The 21,040-nt window shown below is 41.2% G+C and overlaps 1 protein-coding gene across 1 annotated transcript in view; it reads right to left on the bottom strand.

Annotated features, from left to right (window-relative positions):
• SIN3B (SIN3 transcription regulator family member B) overlaps positions 1–21,040 on the bottom strand; it is a 91,364-nt gene that overhangs the window by 50,011 nt on the left and 20,313 nt on the right. Inside the window, exons 4-5 of the mRNA XM_033956327.1 lie at positions 11,531–11,684; positions 2,095–2,349 (exon numbers count right to left, since the gene is read on the bottom strand). Coding sequence (XP_033812218.1) covers positions 2,095–2,349; positions 11,531–11,684 — 409 coding nt within the window. The remainder of the gene's footprint in view (positions 1–2,094; positions 2,350–11,530; positions 11,685–21,040) is intronic.

Genomic DNA, 21,040 nt, shown 5'->3' with positions numbered 1-21,040 from the left:
GGGAAATCCCTGTATCCGCCAACCCGCTAGATAAATTGGAGCAGAAAGTGTATTGTCCAGACACTGTTCTCTGCTTCCCATAGCGGGAGCAGCGCTTGACTAAATCTGTCGTCATGATGCTGACACATCACAAACCACGGCAAAGGACTGAATTACCACAGGAGTCATGATTCTCACCTAAGAATCTTGATCTGTGCAGGACAAATTCCATCCCTGGCAGACTGGTACCCCCCTGTTGCTGCACACTGATAGGAGAGCCAGGTACTCACTTCACATGGCAGGCTTCAAGACTGTGCCCATTACCTCAATGCAGACCTTGGTTTCAAGGGAGATTATTTTTGGCTGAATAAGCAAACCTGGGTTTTTGATTTGGGGTGTTTTGTGGGGAGGGGGGGTTTGGGGGGGTGTTGCCTGGTAAAAAGGGAGTGCAGAAGGATCAGAGTCTAACCGGGGGCAACAGGGGAAGGTAGGGACCTGGCACCACCAGGTGTAACCCACAATATGCACCCAGAAGCCTAATCCCCATGCTCAACTGAGATAGAAAAACAAACAGGAGCTAAGCAAGAAACTCAACCAGAAGCATGGAAGCCATTCATCCACCTGTTGGAGAATGAGAGACCAAGAGACATGCCATCCTATATCATCAGTAACAAATCAGTGCTCTCTATCTCTACCTGCTGATGGATGGATTTAAGCCATACATCTGGATTCATCTGCTGATGATGTTAGGGAAGGTTTATTTTCTCCGATTGTATGTTTGCTGTCCATGAGTGCTTACGAATGACACAGTCATCTTTCCTCTCAGAAACAAACAGTGAGAATAAATACTACTATTTACATAGTACTTATTAAGTATCTTAAACTGGGAACAAAAACAGATCTTCACATGATTATAAATAGCTAGTAATGCTGTTTCAAGTGATTTTGGTCTGCACACAATTGACAGTTTCCATCTATGATGTCAATCACTATGAAATCACTCGCAGCTAATTGGTCAGAATGCCTTGCTATAACACTACATTCCAGTTCTGCCGTGTCAGCTGAATCACTATCCATAAAAGTATAGCACTCTACACATTTTGGAGGAAAAACAACAACAACAAAAAAAAAAAACACCAAAATGTTTGACAGGGAAAAGGGAAAACCAAGTACAAACAAAACTGTGGAAACGATGGTCTTGAAGTAAAAGTTTTTAATAAAAGTCTTCACAAATAAAAGCGATGCAGACAAATTAGCAAATCCATATAACACACAGTAAAGGATTGTGGTGTGGCCCGACACGGTCCACGTTTTGATTATGAGTAACCTTCTTCTGGGGTTCAATTTGATTATATCACAAAATTTAGATACACATGGAAGCATCCAGAGATCTGTGAGCAAATCTGGAGTAGGGTTCCGAGGCTTTTTCCTCCCCTTTTTTTAAGCTCTGGTAGCTTAAGATTATGCGTTATATTTCTGTGGGGTTGTTGTGCACCTTTAACTATATTGCATATAATAAAAAACAAAAATTCATATATATGCTTATTAGTTTTTTTCATATTAAGACGACATGAAGTGGGTCTAGAGGAAGGTGAGGGAAGATATGATTGAAGTCTACAAAATCCTGAGTGGTGTAGAACGGGTACAAGTGGATCAACTTTTTACTCCATCAAAAATTACAAAGACTTGGGGGTCACTCAATGAACTTAGAGGGAAATACTTTGTAAAACAAATAGGAGAAAATATTTTTTCACTCAAAGAATAGTTAAGCTCTGGAACAGTGGTAACAGTGGTTAATGTTGATGAGTTTAAAAAAAGGTTTGGGACAAGTTCCCGGAGGAAAGATCCATCGTCTGCTATTGAGACATACATGGGGAAGCTACTGCTTGCCCTGGGATCAGTAGCAAAGAATGTTGCTACTCTTTGGATTTCTGCCAGATGCTTGTGACCTGGATTGGGCACTTGTGAAAACAAGATACCGGGCTAGATGGACCATTGGTCTGACCTAGTATGGCTATTCTTATGTTCATGAACCATAACCAAATTTTCCAGAATTTATCACAAACCATTCTAGACTCCTCTATGAACCCTATACCCTGGCTCCATCAAGTTTACCTGATATGTGTGCAAGACTTCCAGAAAGGATCTGTAGATCTCTGGCCTATCCAGGAAGCGTGTTTTAATTTTGTTCACATAACTTATTGCATTGTTGAACTCGATGGAATCGGACTCGGGCGATGCTTGCGGTTTCTCCTCTTTGTGAGTCAGCTGCTGTCTGAGGTCCTCTGGGCTCTGGTGGGAATTCTCCTGAGAGTACTGCAGTGTCGATCCGCTTCCCGTCGTGGCACTTGGACTAGAGTTCGAAGACACCTGTTTGCAACAATGGCAGAAGCTAGTGAGTTGCAAGTTAAATTGATAAAGCATCTGTAATTGTAATCAATCGTGTGAATATATCCCAAAACAGCCACATAATACTTTTACAAGACCATTCTCTAGGGCAGGAAAATAGAGTCATTAGGTAAATAGTGAGTGGTTGTTTAACCTTTCATAAATCATCAAGAGGACACTTCAAAATACCATTTTGAAAAAGAAAAAAATATATATATATATATCAGAGAATATTTTCTCTTTAAATGCAATTGCAGAATTAAGCTGTGGTATCTGTTACCAAAGAATATGATCAAGAAGAATTATTAGCCAGGTAGACTTGGGAAATGACTTATCCCTTGAAATGAGTTATAAGAAACTGATCTACTACTGTTTGGGATCTGCTGGTTATCTGTAGCCCAGACTGGCCACTGTCAGACCAAGGTCCATCAAGCTCAGCATCTTGTCTCCAACTCCGGATAGTTTTTCTTACGTTTTAATGGTAATCCTACTCATAATCTACTCAGTTGATCTGTGTTTTGACAGACTGCACTGGACCTACTGGGGTGTAGCCACCATCAGGGGCAGCATCTGAAGCCTGTCACTGAGCATGAAATTGCAAATCAGCGCTCACTTGTCTTTACCATAGCTATGGTCTCTTGGAGACTTTTGTTTGCGGTAAAACAGAGTCAGAGAAGCACTGCAGGAACAGAACGCGTTTTATCTCCGAGTACTATGTTCGACAGTGGTAGCTGCTCAATTGATCTGGGCCCTGTGCTATGTAGCGAGCTGGGCAGAGCAGTGGAAGAAGGAAATAAGGAGATGCAGTGAAAATGTGTCGAGGGAAGGGGAGTGCAATGGCTATACTTGAAACATAATACCAAATGTATTTTGCAAGTGGTACTCTGCAGGGCTTTTAATATTGCCAGGTGAAACCAATTTGAACATTTGATGCATTTTATTTAGCCCCGCTTCCATGGTGACCTAAGTAGAGAATGACATGGGGACTCGTTTCCATGGTAAAACCACAGGGACAAGAAAAATTCAGGCTGTTTGCAAAATTTTTCACCACCCCACAGAAGTGGTAAAAAGCTTTGCTCCTGCGGTTAAAAAAACCTTCCTCACACATTCTGTAGAACTGAAATGTGTTGAGGGGTGGGGGGCAAGGGTGAGAAAATAAATAAATCTCTACCTTTTGTAGAGTATCTCAAATCTATGTATGGTATAAAAGTTAACGGTTTAGTCATTACACAGCATTACTTCACTTTTACACTCACGTCTGAAAAATAATCCAATTATTTTTCTGGAAGACATTCAAACACAGGCAACCGAATCTTTGAGGAGGCTATACCAACAGTTCAAAATGGAAGGCTCGAGTTCAATGTTATCAGAGTCTTCCACATTCCTAGACAGCATCACTGTGGAAGAGCTCCCAGGGCCAGGCTTCTCCAAAAGAATGAAAATGGATGCAGCTGTTAGTTTTCCGAGTGTCTTTTATGGAACAAAGTCTCCTTGGAAGGCAGCTGTTAATGAGGTGGATGGTTATTTATGTTCGATGCCAATGATGATGTTTTGACATTTTAGAAAAATAAGCAACAGTTAGCTAAAACTAGCAAAAGTTGAATGGGGGGGATCCTCTGCATTCCAGCTACCAGCACATCTTCAGGAAGGACTGTGGAAGAAAGAGAGCTTGACTAAATCCAGAGATTGTGGATGATTTGTTGTTAATCCGTGGATTTAAAAAATCAGAACAGTTAAAATTTAACCGTTAAAGTACAGGTTGCGCTGGTATAGGCTGGGTGCTTCATGATTGTAAAGCTGTACAGAATATTGTTCCGTTTTATATTTTAATAAAAAGACAAATATACAAAATCATACCTGTTTGAGGCTTGTATGGATGCTAGGAACGGAGCTCTCGGGGTCGAGGACAAATCTTTTCTCCACATCATTCTCTAGTCCTATGTACCCCAATTAAAACTTTTATGTGGATACATAAATGTGCTCAGAAAAAAAAGTCATCCAGCCATTCTGATTCTTACTGTACCTTACATGTTTATATCTTGAACAAGTAATCTGAATATCTAAATCAAGCAACCCAACTTAATATTCTTTAAGATTCAAACATATTGGGCCAATATTCAGCGCTATTTAGACAGTCAGGAACGGCTATCGACTATCTAAATAGCACATAGAATGCTCTCTCATGTTGAATATCGGCGGATAGCCAGCTATCTCACGCTGAATATTCCAGTCTCCGGAGCATATCCCAGTCTCCTAGCTGGTCACCATCAATATTCCGCAGCTCACTAGCTAAGTTCAGCAGCCAAAGACAACTGCTTAAAAGGGTAGTAGTATACGAGGTCTGGCAATTAATTTTGCAAACTCATCCTAGAAAAAGTGATATTGAATATCACTACAGTCACCTTTGAAGTACTCCCCTTGGGAAGCTATGCACCGACGCCAGTGCCTAGTCCACACTTCAAAGCAATTTTGGAACTTTTTCTGAAATGGCCATCAGAGCTGACGTCATACTACCGTTGATGTCCTGAATGTCACAAAAATGTCTTCCTTTCAATATTTCTTTTATCTTCAGGTAAAGAAAAAAAGCAATTGGAGGCCAGGTCAGGTGAATAGGGAGGGTGTTCCAATACAGTTATTTGCTTTCTGGATAAAACCTCCCTCACAGATAGTGCCATGTGAGCTAGTGCATTGTTGTGATGCAAGAGCCATGAGTTGTTGGCAAAAGGTTCAGGTCGTTTTCGTCTTAACTTTTTCACACAGCCTTTTCAGAACTTCCAAATAGTAAACTTAGTTAACTGTTTGTCCAGTTGGTACAAATTCATAATGAACAATCCCTACGATATGAAAAAAGATTAGCAACATTGTTTTGACTCTTGATTTGGACTGGCGGAACGTTTTGGGTTGTGGAGAATTGGCCAACTTCCATTGTGCACTTTGACGCTTTGTTTCAAGGTCGTAATGGTACACCCCAAAAAATTGTCTTGCCTCTCCAAGAGGTCATGGCAAACTTCGATCTCCTTTGCTTTTGTTCATTGGTGAACTCCTTCAGGACCATTTTTGAACACACCTTTCTCATGCCAAGATTTTCAGTTAAGATTTTCCTGTTTACTTGGTCTGCTATGCTTCTTACAGTCAGCTGACGATTTTGATGCACAATTTGACAATTTTTTACAATGTTTTCATCAGTTCTGCTCGTTACTGGCTGCCCTGATCTATCATCATCAGTGACACTTTCTCTCCCCTCAAAAAAATGTTTAATCCATTTGTACACTGCTGTTTTCTTCATGGCATTATCCCATAAATTTGGTCTAACATGTCCCTGATTTCACTTCCACTCTTGCCAAGTTTAACAAGAAATGTAAATGTTTGTTCATTGCTCTAATTCAAGCTCCAACATTCTTGCGATGGCACATAAAAGCACACAATGAACGAATGCCACTCAGAAAGACACCACCACACGTTGACACAAACACAACTGTGAGACACTGATATACCAAGATTATGAAACCTTATCAAGTTGTTTGTACAGTGCTGCTAACATAAGTTTGCAAACTTAATTGTCCGACCTTGTATATCTCTGGCCATCGAGACTTAGCTGGCTAGCCGCTAAAATTGGAATAGCCGGCTATGTCTCAACTGGCCAAAAATAGACCGGAAATTCAATGCCGGTGGCTGGATAAGGCACTGGCACTGAATTTCTGGTATCACCGTCAATCTCCCAAGGTCTGAATATAAGCTTGTCTATCTTACTGGGACCATCAACTCGTCTCGCACATCACTAAACACTTTCATATGCTAACAATTTTTGGTCACTACTAATTTGAAGCAGATTTAGGGCAAGGTTTACTGTATTAACGTGTGCTACCACATGGATGCATGCATGGTGTTAGTAAACAGGCCTTTGTATATGAGTGCTGCAGTAAATGTGTGTCAATATCCACCAGTTTGCCTCATCGCAGTACCACATCTTAATAAACTGAGTCTTTAAACTGGTAAATGAGCTTTTGTAATTTTGTTTCAAGAATTTTTCTCTCTCAAGTCAGACAGCTTGCACAACCAGAGAAAATTTGACACTACCAAAAGCAAGTCTCTTCCTTTAAGGAATTAAAAGGTTGTATTTTTCCCCTCTATGTGTATCTTCAATTGCCACACAACCAAAAGACATTACACAAATAATTTAATTAATTAAAAAAAAAGTCAACAGACCAGGCACATGAGATGACTGAGAATAAAAACTGATTTACTGCATGAAATCTTACTAAGAAAGGCTCATCAACTAAACAGAAATTTTTTTTAAATACAGAGGTTGAGCCTGTGCATAGATTCCTAGCTGGTTCATCAATCACAAGGGTGAACCCCACTGCCATCATCTAGTAACCTTCATTTCTACAGGGATGGCCAACTCAGCAAAGGAGAGAATAAAATACAGCCTAGTATCAATGTGTATGTCATATGCAATTTGATTTTTATATCTATGTATGTAGGTTGTTATAGTATTTTCTTGATGTGACTTGTATGATAAATGTGATGTTTTATTTTGTATGTCCAATGAAAACTACTGGGTCAAACTTAAAACTATGTCTCCCAAAAGAGCAGAATCATACAACAAAACTGGAAAGGAAGAACTAATAAAGTAAATTTCACTTAATATATAAACTTTCAACCTGAGAGGTGCTCAGAACCTTGAAAAACAAGGTGGAATAAATGCTAATGGGGACAAGCCCCTATAGACATTTCAGTGTTCTATCATTGCATCCTCTCCCGTGTTAGAAAGAATATAGTGAACCAATTTTTCCAAAAATTGAGTTAATGTCCCAAAACAATCATGTGAACAAAATAATAACTTCAGCGTTTTTTCAAAAATGTGAACTTAGCTTGCATGGGTGCTTTAGGAAGCTGTCTCACTCCAGCGGGCTCTAACGCGTTTCGCCGCAAGGCTTCTTCAGAGAGCCGCCAAACAAGCTGGAACTGAGTGAAAACTTCTTCCTTCCTCGTCACCAGTGATTACATCACTTCCTGATAGCAATTAGCAATTAGCATTTATTCCACCTTGTTTTTCAAGGTTCTGAGCACCTCTCAGGTTGAAAGTTTATATATTAAGTGAAATTTACTTTATTAGTTCTTATTTTGTATGTCAACATGTAACTCGCCCTGGATAAGGGCAGGCGATAAATAAATAAACTCACTCTTTTGCTCTGTGCCATTTATCCGCCCTAGGAAATAGCTTTGCACACAATCAAGAAATAGGAAACATGTAAAAAGATTTTAGTCTCTCTTCAGCTACTCCTGCCTCTCTGTATAGGAGGTAGCTATAGGCAAGGACAGCTTAGCTATTAGGCAGGTCTAATTGCCCAGGGTGCCAACTTCCCAGACCACCGAAGAGCAGTTGTGTCGATACCACACAAACTCAAATGATCGATTGGGAGGGAGTACATTCAATAGCAGGAAGAGTGGACTGTTTTCAAATAGTCCATTTATCTAGATTATACTGGAAGGGGTTCATGATTGTTGAGTTTAATTAGTGGGCCCTTGAAATTTTGATAAGGTCCTGAAAATTAATTTGAGGAGGGAGGCACAAGACCAAAAGCTTGCTTAGGCGCCTAATACCCTTGTACAAGCACTAGAAGTGGGCATTTGTTTACATAAGAATATAAGTGTTGCGTACAGTCAGAACATAAGTATTGCCTAACTGGGACAGACTGAAGATCCATCAAAGCCCAGTATCCTGTTTCCAACAGTGGCCAATCTAGGTCACAAGTACCTGGCAAGATCCCAAAAGAGTACAACAGATTTTATGGTGCCTATCCTAGAAATAAGAAGATTTTCCCAAATCCATCTTAATAATGACTTATTGACTTTTATTTAGGAAATTATCTAAGCCTTTTTTTTTTTTACCCTGCTAACAGCTTTCACCACATTCTTTGGCAACAAATTCCAGAGCTTAATTACACGTTGAATGAAGATCTCTATCATATCTCCAAGCTGAAGAGCCTAGTCTTTCCTCCTAGGGAAGTCATTTCATCCCTTTCATCACCCTTCTCTGTACCTTTTTTTAAATTGATATATCTTTTTTTGAGATGTAGGGACCAGAATTGTACACGAGATGTGGTCACACCATAGAGCAATATGAAGGCATTATAACATTCTCATTTCTGTTTTCCATGCCTTTCCTGATCATTCCTAACATTCTATTAGCTTTCTTAGCCACTGTTGCACACCAAGCAGAAGTTTTCAACATATCGACGATGATGCCTAAATCCTTTTCCAGGAAAGCGACTCCTCATGTGGAACCTTGTCTCATGTAGCTATAGTGCGAGTTCCTCTTTCTCATGCTCACATTAAACGTCATCTACTATTTTGATGCCCAGTCTTCCAAGTCCTCTCACAATTTTTTTACAGTCCTCTTACGATTTAACAACTTTGCGTCATCAACGAATTTAATTACCTCACTGTATATTACATTTACTGGTATTAGATCCCTGGTATGTATCGAGTTAGGATAAAAACTTGTACTGTAACTGTGGTAAATTGTAACCTGTTAATTGTATATTATGTATGTTAACCTGTAACCCGTTCTGAGCTCTTTGGGGAAAACGAATTAAATAAATAAATAGTTATTTCCATCTCTAGATCATTTATAAATGTTAAAAAGCCACAGTCTCAGCACAGACCCCTGAGGAACCCTACTACCTACCCTTCTCCATTCAGAATACTGGCCATTTTGACCCTACTCTCTGTTTTCTATCTTTTAACCAGTTCTTTAGCAAGAAATAGTTTTTATTGATGACAACAGTTCAGTTCACACATAAATACAAAACTTTCAACATGGACAAACAGAATATTTCCAGAAGAAATAATAAATATTCCAAAACGCCATCAATGGTTTCAGAATAAAATAATAAACGTTCCTCCTCCCCTTTGAATTGAGATCTAATGGTTGGAAGTGAAAACAACCTGATAGAGTCAGAGGTATACGTTGACCCAATAAACTTTATCCATGAAGACTCTTTATTGAATAAAGGGCTAGATTCACTAAGCAAACCGATCGGTTTGCAAGCCCTTTGCCACCCGATTTCCCTCCGACCCGATTCACTAATCTCACTCCCCATCCACTCCGCACCCAATCTGATTTTTGCATGCAAATTAGGGTAAACGGCATGCAAAGTAGGAAGGGCCTTGATTCACTAAACAATTTAAGGCACACCGACTGGGCTGACCGATCGAAAACCAAGCGACTGCTGAGGACCAGTCACTCACTGAAATCCCAGCCCTGCAGCCCTGAAAAAACTGCTCTCTGCCATCCTGCCTGTGTGTTCAAGCGGCAAGTCTGCCTCTCCACCCAGTGCTGCGGCTTCTCCCTTCCTCCTCCTGCACACGGAGTTACACTCCTCTGATATTCCCCACCATAATAAGCCAATGCAGTTCAGTGGCACGGTTCGTTTTTACAATGTTTCCTTTATAATATGTGCCACATAGCTCTTCCCTTTTGCTTACCTCTTCTGAGTTTTTTCTTGACTTGCCATTGCACGTTTTATGGTTTCATTTGCTGTTTGCTTTACTTGCTATTATTTGTCATTTTTTATTTGTCTGCCATATGCCTTTATGAGGGGAAGAAAAAGAAAAAGCTGTGGTGTAGGCTGAGGCAGTACATGCTCCCAGCCCGGCCATCGTTGGCCGTTTCACCTGATCTTCCCCACTAGCAAGCGCAGACTTGTCTTGCCCAGAGTCTAAAAAGAAAAAGAAGCAGGCAGCATCGAGGTCAGAACTAACCCGAGTTTCTGTATATTTAGGATGGAGGCAGTAGCCTCGGTAAGAGGAGCTTAAAAAGCGCCATCCTCTTTCAAGTCATTGGGCTCTCTCCTGCAGCGTGCAGGGTGATGGGAAAAGGCTAGAGAGGGAAGGCGCATGCGTCCCGATCGCTCAACAGCGATCCATGGGCATGTTTGTGGGCATGCTTCCGACTAGATAATTTGAATGCAGGAAGTGTTGTGAATCAGTCGCCCAGCAAGACTCGGCCACAGATTGCACTCAGATCACCCCCAAAAAATGAAGTTAGTGAATCTAGGCCAAAGAGTCTGCACGGATCCTCTCCTCTATCATGCAATTAACACTACCCCAAGCACCCAGTGACATATATCTCCATCCCCCGTTAGGATCTAAATTCCCCACCCCCATCCCTCACTACCTTGTCCCAAATCCCAAGATCAAGCACAATGAGCCATACCAAACCACCACCACCATCTTCCTTCCCTTCCCCCATCTCACCCTTGGTGAATTGAGGTGCAACTAGTCCAATATATGTAGAAACAAGCTACGTTTTCTACTTTTTAACCAGTTCTTAATCCACAACAGGACATTATCGCCTATTCCGTGACTTTCTAAATTTCCTCAGAAGTTTCTCCTGAGGTACTTTGTCAAATGTCTTTTTGAACATTTAGATATATAATATCAACTGGCTCAGATTTATCCATAATGCATATCCTTCAATGCACATGGTCATTCATTTCTACAGATATTACAAAAAGAGGGAAGACAAAGAATGCCCCTGTGCAGTGGAAATACTTCACATACACCTAGCAGCAAAAAATGTTTAGCAACACAAGGAAGGTTTTCTGTATGCCCTATTAACATTTGGAAAGCTATCCATTCTCAGCAAGACAGAATTTTCATTAAAGTACAAGTGAGCTTTTAGATCCACGGATCAACAGCTATTATCTGTTCCCTCTTTGAGGATAATTGGTACAAAACGCCTAGAAATCTTTTCTGTCATAGTTCCTCAGCTGTGGAACGCATTACCTTTACGTCTAAGAGAGGAAAAAATATTCAATCAATTTAAAGGCAAACTAAAATGTTACTTATTTAAGGATGCTTTTCTATCTTAACAATATAATTTTTAAACATTTTTATCCCTTTTTTTGAGATCATTCCTCTTTCTCAACCTGTTCCTAGCTGTGTTAACATGTCTCACTGTCCTATAACGATTGCATTTCTTCCCGACTTTCCCTTCATGTTCCTGTTTGTTTTCCCATATTTGAGGTTTATGTATTATGTACTTATTGTTTTAATCTGTATTTTTTATATACCTGTACTTTGCCTAGAAATTAATTGATAGGTGATTATATCAAATTTTAATGAAACTTGAAAATGATATTTCAAAACACACCTGATTAGGTACTGCTGTTTGCACAATTACCCTGCCATTCTTTGGAAGTTCAATTTTGTAGCCCACAGGAAGGAAAGCATTGAATCCTAGAATGAGGTCTGGATGTTCATGAAAGAGCTGCGAGACACGTCGGATGACTCCAGGGGTATCGATGCTAAAACGGAACAATGGATTCATTAAGCTTCAAGTCTCATAAAGAGCAGCTGTGAGGGAGAATATCAAATCCTCTCCTCAGACACAACCCAGAGATATCTTAACTTCCATTTATCTTTATCACACAAAATTCATGGCATTAGATGGATTGTAACACAGAAATAGAAACAGGTAATACAACCCCATTCCCCAATATCCACTATATTTTTATGCATAATAATCCACAACAGCATAGGAGAGTGTGAGCTAATGAGCAATGCTACATAGAGGAAAGACACACTTGAACACTATACTGGTTATGACTTTCATTGAGGATTAATACTTTATCGGGAAAATAAACTGAAGAAGACATGAGTGAATTAAACAGGAATAGAAAACAGCATTTATAAAATGATTCAGAAAAACAAACAAACATTGGCATATCTCAAACAGTACCAATTAGCTGGCAGAACCCCAGAGTTGAATGTACCCTGTGTACAAGTTCTCTGGTCAATTTTAAGTAAATTCAGATACTGGAAACAGAATGGGCCCTGCTCTTACAGCCTGGGTGGCTATGGTTTTGTTTTATAGTCCATAATTCACTGAAATCTGTGGCTTTGAGGGACACTGGAATATCAAAACTAAGCTTGTGGTTCAAAAATTGTTATCGGTAGACAGTGATACAGTGGGCCCCCAAATCTACTGCAATTATGAGAGCTCATTATATGCAGAGATAAAGCACATGCAAATATCCCTAAAGTTATCATAGCCTGTTTCCAAAGCTATAAAATTAAAAAAAGAAGTCATTCAGAAAGCAAGAGGCCACACAAATGTTATCTGGGATACATATGAAATCTCTATATAGGAGGACATAGCAGCAACAACTTTGAAATGTAGAAGTGAACTACTATACTGAACCTTAAAGCTAAGAGAAGAAAGTATTCAATTTAGGTGGCAATTTTCCTTTGCTCTTTTGTTTACCACAGAAGGAGGAGGAGGAGGCTTTACAGTTCTTTCCAATGAAGAATGATCTAGAATCCTCTCAGGACCATCAAAATCATCAATCTCAACTATAAAGAACCAACCAAAATAGTAGTGTGTTAACAAGTGGCAGGGGTCAGCTATACCATTGAAACTCAGCCAAAAGTGCCTCTGGGGATATCACTGAAAAGACCTGTGGTATGGCTGAGAATACAACATTATGACCTGCAATGTGCTTGAGGTCATAGATGATTTCCTGTTACCCGATGACTGCATGACAGGCTTTTTATCTCCAAACTGACTTTTTTTCTTCTTTGTTAAGTGAGTGTTATGTCTTTTTATCTATTTTTCATATATTTAGAGTACAGTTTGTGGATGAGATGGGGACAGGGATGTCACTTTGGGTTTCTTTTTCAAGATATTGAGGCAAGCATGGAGAGTAGAGATGGGTAATGAGGGTAGAGGGTGGGTGGTAGAGTGGAAGGAAGAGAGGAGAGGGGTTTTCGGTGCTTAAAGGCGCTAAGTGGGGGGGAGGGGTGGGTTTGGTTATGTTGAAGAATTCTGTTGCTTAACATGGATGGATGGGAACCAATGCAGGAGTAACGAGTTGTGAGAAACAAAGCTTCCACTGGAAAACCTCAGGATGGACTTGCAGAAACTAATTTTATTTTATTCTTTTGCAAGAAAGGGTGTCTTACATACAGAGTAGGCAAACAAAGCTGACTGTGGTTATGCATTTTAGAGTTAATTCTTGTCTAAGTGCCCATTGGTTCTGGGTAGAGGGTAGCTCACATTTTCAGACAACCTATCAACTGCGACTTGCTGTACTTCCGTTTTCCACACCTCTGTTTACTTCTCTCATTACTCTTGCTCTGCCCCTCCTCTAAGTGCCCCTAACCCTATTTACTTCCATCCATATATGATTTATCTACATGCACATTCCTTCCTTCACGTGCCCAGTCCTTTAGTTACATGCTTATGTCCTTCAAGCAGTTATTTTAACAAAGCCTGCATTCTGTAGTGCTGAAGTAGTATGTTCTCATACTGGCTTGAAATAATGAGTTCCCAGATAGTTGCAAAGAATGTCTTATCTCTCCTCCTTTTCACTTTTCAAGCAGTTTGTCAATTCTTTCTCCTCTCTCTCCCCCTACTGTTTCTGTATGTATTTGCAGCTTGCAAATTGTTCTTCCCTAATTGTTATTCTATTTTAATTGTTTATTTTAAATCAAATGAAATTTAACCTCTAATTCTTTACGTATCTTTAATGTAACTATGGATAAAATTGTATGTATATGGTTTTAAACCGTTTTATTTGTCCCCCCCAAATTATTATTGTTATACGCATTGAAAATACTTGATATTGCGTTTAAATCAAAATCTCAATAAATTTGAAATTTGCAATAATTAACACCAGATTACACAAAACGTGCTAGAAAAAATATTAGTATAAACACTATGGGCCAGATTCACTAAACTGACCAATCGTGTCCTGATCAGTTCGATTCACTAACCTTCTGGCCGATCTTGTCCCCACCCGATACGATTCCAACTGCCCTGCTCTCTACCACCCTGAAAAAAAATAATCAAATGCACCCTGCTCTCTGCTTCCCCAGTTCTCTGCCGCCCTGCTCCGTTAGCCCAGTGCAAAGCCTTTCTTGCAGCACTTCTGACCACCGAAATTCACACAGTACATGCTCAAGGAGTTGTGTCGCCCTCCCCCCTGCCCTTTAAACAGCGGCAGGAGCGTGTTGTTTTGCTCTTGCTGCTGTGCTCTCCTCCCTGAGCAACATCCAGCACTGCTGCTGGTTTAAATACAAGAAAAGAAAGTACCTGTTTTCATGTTTAAACCTGTGCCGGTGGCCATGTAGAGAAGAGAGTACAGTGGTTATAGCAAAACATGCTTTCGCCAATTAGAATGCTGGGTCAGTGAGACAGACTTTTGGCGCACTGAGCCGGTGCCTCACCTGGGCCTGCCTTGCTCTACAGCCTCTTGCTGTTCCAGTACTTAGAAATGTTCAGTTTTTGCCAGCATTACTCTCATACAGCAGCACCCTCCACCTTTCTTGTACTGAAACTCTCTCCATTCAGCTTTGCCCAAGCACCTTCATTAAACATATTAATACCATGGGGCTATAAGCAGGACTTCTCGGGGGCTTTTGTAACTTTTCCCCGTTGTTTTCTTTCTTCCTGCTACAAGGCTGGAGGGGGGCTGGTTTATTCAAACAGCACTGGATTGCTATGTGGCCGTGTTTTCTGCAGCTGATTTTTTTTTTTTTTCTTCTGTTCCATGCTGTCAGAGGGAAGTCAGGAGAGCAAGTACATGCACAGACCATCTACAGGCAAAGAAGATGGTCTGCGCATGTGTCAGGATCGCTCTACAGCGATCCGTGCAGTCACTGTGGGGGCGTGCCACCGATCGAGATAATTTGCATGTTGAGGTTTCCTGAAATGGTCGGCTGGGATGACTCGGACACGGATCAGAAACGGATTGGAAGGTAGGTATATTATAAAAGTTCTCTTTTCACACTTCTCATAGGGTGCTAACACAATTCAGCATGAATTTCAACCTTGGGAACTAGCTATCCAAAGTACAAAGTATAATGTTCCTAGGAACTGAAGAATGATCTTAAAATTTGTATCTTTAAATGTGAAAGGACTGAATACCCCCTTTTAAGAGAATGTTTATGTAGAGTAGCCTTCCAACTCTCAGTTTTATTTGTTTCATTCAGGAATGACGCTGCCTTTAAAAACAAAAAGTGGAGAGGTTTCATTCTCAGCACCTGGTAACAACAGCAATCTCCCATCCTCATACCGATCTCTCGCCACCGTCGCCACGCCTCCCACCACGCAGGGCTGCAGTACATCAATCAGGCCCAAACAGACAGGGGCCATGACGGCTCAAAGTAGACTGGAGGCCAAAAATAGACCTCGCCCCATCACGAAGGACACAGCCCAAAGCCAGGCAGTCGAGGAGCAGCCATCAACAGGGTGGAAGCGGCAATAATCTGAAGAGCTTCTGGCACCCCCCTCCCCACCAAGCTCCCTGCCCCCCTTCCCACCCACTTCAACAAGACAATAGCACATAGGTTTACAGTTATAATGGAGAGAAGTCCGATCTCCAGGCAACATAGTCTTTGTAATTTTTGACAGTGAAAAATCCATTGTACCCGTTCTACTCCACTCAGGATTTTGTAGACTTCAATCATCTCTCCCCTCGGCCATCTCTTTTCCAACCTGAAGAGCCATAACCTTTTTAGTCTTTCCTCATAAAAGATGAATTCCATCCCCTTTATCACCTTGGTAACTCTTCTTTGAACCTTTTCTAGTGCCGTAATATCTTTCTTGAGATAAGACCAGAATTGAACACAATAGTCCAGGTGAGGTCGCACCATGGAGCAATACAGAGGAATTATAACATTCTTAATCTTGTTAACCATCCCTTTTAAAAATAATTCCTAGCATCCTGTTTGCTTTTTTGGTTGCCGCCATACATTGGGTGGAAGATTTCATCGTATTGTCTACAACAGGGATCTCAAAGTCCCTCCTTGAGGGCCACAATCCAGTTGGGTTTTCAGGATTCCCCAATGAAAATGCATTAAAAGCAGTGCATGCACATAGATCTCATGCATATTCATTGGGGAAATCCTGAAAACCCGACTGGATTGCGGCCCTCAAGGAGGGACTTTGAGACCTCTGGTCTACAATGAAACTCAGATCCTTGTCTTGAGCACTAACCCCCAAGGTGGACTCTAACATCCGGTAACTGTGATTCGGGCTAGTCTTCCCAATGTGCATCACTTTGCATATGTCCACATTAAATTTCATCTGCCACTTGGATGTCCAGTCTTCCAATTTCCTAAGGTCCGCCTGCAATTTTTCATAATCTGCATGTGTTTTGACAACTTTGAACAGTTTAGCGTCAACTACAAATTTAATCACCTCACTCGTTTCCAATTTCCATATAATTTATAAATAAGTTAAATAGCACCAGTCCCAGTACAGATCCCTGCAGCACTCTACTCTTTACTCTCCTCCACTGAGAAAAATTACCATTTAACTCTACCCTCTGTTTTCTATCCGATAACCAATTCCTAATCCACAACTGAACTTTGCCACCGTAACAACTGGAGATCTAACATAAAAATCTACAAAAACTGATAAAAGACAAACGTAAAGCATACTACTCTTCTAAAATCAATTTATCTAGCACTAGTTCAAAAGGAATCGATACAAAAGAGTTGTTCAACTTGGTTACTAATTTATTTGACACCACACACCACACTCAACTCGTGCACCATATTAAACTACCTTCAGCAAATGATTTAGCATGGCATTTCAATTCAAAAATTAAAAACCTAAGAATCAACTGTTCGACAAATGACACTAACTGTAATCAAAGAGCCAACATACAAGGAAATGAAATACCAGCAGACATGATCTGGAGTTCCTTTTAAGATTTAGAATGGAACAATTATATCAAACTATATAACAAATACTCTAAATAATACTGCAGTCTGGACACATGTTCCCCAGAAATTATGAAAGCGGCTCTTTTAGAATTAAAACTATCTATGCTGAACTACTTAGCCCATAACCTAAAAAATGGAAAATTCCTCACTAATAATGGTCACATAATATTAATCCCAATTCCAAAAAATAATAAAGAATCATCAGCGCTGGTAACCAACTATAGACCAATAGCATCCATTCCATTCATCGTAAAAATCATGGAAGGATTGGTACACTCCCAACTGATGGAATATCTAGATCAGTTCTCTCTCTTGCATGAAATTCAATCTGGCTTTAGACCTCTGTTCTGTACTGAGACAGTAATTGCGGCTATCTTAGATAATCTGCGTCTCTTGTTCAGTAAGGGCCTTAATGCCCTGATCATGCAATTTGATATGAGCTCTGCCTTTGACCTAGTTGACCATGGGAAAATGCTACAATGCCTAGATGCAATTGGCATTAGGGAAGAGGTGTTGGACTGGTTCCGAGGCTTCCTTATGTCCCTTACCTATTAAGTACATTTCAATCACGATCTCTCCGACACCTGGAGCAATCCATCTGGCGTACCGCAAGGATCACCACTGTCCCCATTGCTTTTCAATGTCTACATGTCCTCACTAGGTGTGCAATTGACCAGCTGGGGATAAAACTATTTAGCTAAGCAGATGACTTTACGATCATCATCCCATTTACTAACTCTCTCTCGGAAATTACTCCCAAGGCATCAGAATTCAAACTGAAACTTAATTCAGAAAAAACAAAATTTTTCGTAGCTTCGCCACACCCGCTCAACACCAAAACACCGCTATGCATCAATAACCTTAGTTATCCTATTCAGTCTACTATGAAAGTACTGGGTGTAACACTAGACCAATGCTTAACCATGAAGGACCAGGTAGACTCCTTAATCAAAAAGAGTTTTTTCACTTTCTGGAAACTTCGATCCATTAGAGCATATTTTGATAGGCCAGCATTTAGAATCCTGGTACAATCCCTCATACTGAGTCAACTCGATTACTGTAACATAGCCTATCTAGCAATCTCCCAAAAGAATATGCGACGATTACAATTAATGCAAAATGCAGCGATCAGACTGATTTTCGGGCTGAAGAAGTTTGATCATGTGACACCTTACTACTGACAGCTGCATTGGCTTCTGATGGAGGCACGCGTAAAGTTTAAGTTCGCTTGCTTCTGCTTTAAAGTACTATATGGACTAGCCCCTAAATACATAACTGACCTTTTCTCCTTCTCAGCCAACAAACATAAGAGAAGTTCACATTTGATCTTCGTTTCCCCTCCAGTTAGAGGATGTAAACTCAAAAGACACCATCAACACTTTCTCTCACATCAGGCAACACTATGGGGTAAAGATCTAGAACAATTGCTTACACCTACCACTTATGGGGAATTCAGGAAATGCCTAAAAACATATCTGTTCCTGAAACATCTAGTTAGCTGACCCATACAACTCTTTCTCCTCAATAACTGATCCCTTGAGCTGTTAATCACTAGCTTCCACCCTGTTAAATTCAATCTATTTGTACCTTCTTTTAATCTTTGTAAACCGCATAGAACTTCACGGTCCTGCGGTATATAAACTGTTGTCATTATTATTATTCTATGACTCTTTAATTTTCTCAGGAGCCTCTCATGAGGAACTATCAAAACTTTATGAAAATCTAGATATACTACATCAACCGGCTCACCTTTATCCGCATGTTTATTCACACCTTCAAAGAAGTCAAGCAAATTGGATGAACCCATGCTGATGCGGTTTCATTAAATCATGTTTATCTATGTGTTCCACAATTATTTTTTTACAATTGTTTCCACCTGGCACTGAAGTCAGGCTTACCGGTCTGTAATTTCCCAGATCTCTTCTGGAACCCTTTTTAAAAATTGGCATAACATTGGCCACCCTCCAAGTTTCAGGTACTACAGATGATTTTAGTGATAGGTTGTAGTTCTTTCCTATTTCTCCTACTGTAAACCACGTCGAGCTCTACGAACGTGGAGATGATGCGGTATACAAACCTAAGGATTAGATCAGATTAGGTTACAGATCACTAACAGCAGGTCAGCAATGTATACCATCTGGTCAAGGTGATTTATCACTTTTTAACATATCAATTTGGCTTAGTACATAAGAACATAAGCAGTGCCTCCGCCGGGTCAGACCATAGGTCCATCCTGCCCAGCAGTCCGCTCTCGCAGCGGCCCAAACAGGTCACGACCTGTCTGACTCACCAGAAGGGGCCCCCTTGCCACCTTGGTTTCCCATTGAAGTCCTATCTTCCCATCGAAGTCCTAACCCTCCGGTCTTGCACATGCACGACCTGGTTGGGTTTCTATACTTATTACCTGGTTGGGTTTCTATACTTGTATTACATCCCAGCACCTCTCTCAGTATCCCACGATCCCTTTATCCCTCAGGAATCCGTCCAATCCCTGTACCGTACTCTGCCTGATCACTTCCTCCGGTAGCGCATTCCAAGTGTCCACGACCCTTTGGGTGAAAAAAAACTTCCTTGCATTTGTTTTGAACCTATCTCCCTTCAGTTTCTCCGAATGCCCCCTCGTACCTGTTGTCCCCTTCAATCTGAAGAATCTGTCCCTATCCACCCTCTCTATGCCCCTCATGATCTTGAAGGTCTCTATCATATCTCCCCTGAGCCTCCTTTTTTCTAGAGAGAAGAGCCCCAGCCTATCCAACCTCTCGGCTTATGGGCAGTGTTCCAGCCCTCTTACCAGTTTCGTTGCTCTCCTTTGGACTCTCTCAAGTACCGCCATGTCCTTCCTGAGGTACGGCGACCAATATTGAACGCAGTATTCCAGATGCGGACGCACCATCGCTCGATACAATGGCATGATGACTTCCCGCGTCCTGGTTGTTATGCCCCTCTTTATGATGCCCAGCATCCTGTTGGCTTTTTTCGAGGCTGCTGCGCACTGAGCAGATGGCTTCAGTGATGCATCCACCAGCACACCCAAGTCTCTTTCAAGTCTGCTGTCTCCCAACAATGCCCCCCCCCCCAATTTGTAGTTGAACAACAGGTTCTTTTTCCCTATATGCATGACCTTGCATTTTTCCACGTTAAAGCGCATTTGCCATTTGTTTGCCCAGTCTTCCAGCTTGTCCAGGTCCCTTTGCAGGTCCTCACACTCCTCCCTGGACCTAACTCTGCCGCACAGTTTGGTATCGTCTGCAAATTTTATAACCTCGCACTTTGCCTCCTTTTCCAGGTCATTGATAAATATGTTGAAGAGTAACGGCCCCAGCATCGATCCCTTGGCACACCGCTCGTGACTCCCCGCCAGTCAGAATATTGGCCCTTTACTCCAACCCTCTGCAGTCTACCCGACAACCAGTGCTTGATCCATCTGTGCACATCCCCTCCCACCCCGTGGTTCCACAGCTTCCTAAGCAGCCTTTCATGTGGCACCTTGTCGAAAGCCTTTTGAAAATCGAGGTAAATGATGTCTATGGGTTCCCCATTGTCCACCCGACTGCTTATTCCCTCAAAGAAGTACAGAAGGTTCGTTAGGCACGACCTTCCCTTACAGAATCCGTGCTGGCTTGTTCTCAGTAGGCCATTTCTCTCGATGTGCTCGCAAATGCCGTCCTTGATCATAGCTTCCACCATCTTCCCTATAATTGAAGTCAGGCTCACCGGCCTGTAGTTCCCGGGGTCACCCCTCGATCCCTTCTTGAAGATAGGTGTGACATTCGCCAATTTCCAGTCCTCTGGTACCTCTCCAGTTTTCAAGGATAGGTTGCAAACATGCTGGATTGTGCCCACTATTTCTTGTCTTAGTTCCTTCAGAACCCTTGGGTGGATCCCGTCCGGGCCCGATGATTTGCCGCATTTTAACCTGTCTATCTGT

This window comes from Geotrypetes seraphini, chromosome 8 (assembly GCF_902459505.1).
Source record: "Geotrypetes seraphini chromosome 8, aGeoSer1.1, whole genome shotgun sequence".
Taxonomy (NCBI): Eukaryota; Metazoa; Chordata; class Amphibia; order Gymnophiona; family Dermophiidae; genus Geotrypetes; species Geotrypetes seraphini.
Note: the sequence above shows the minus strand (reverse complement) of the source record. Positions and strands in the feature narration are given on the sequence as shown.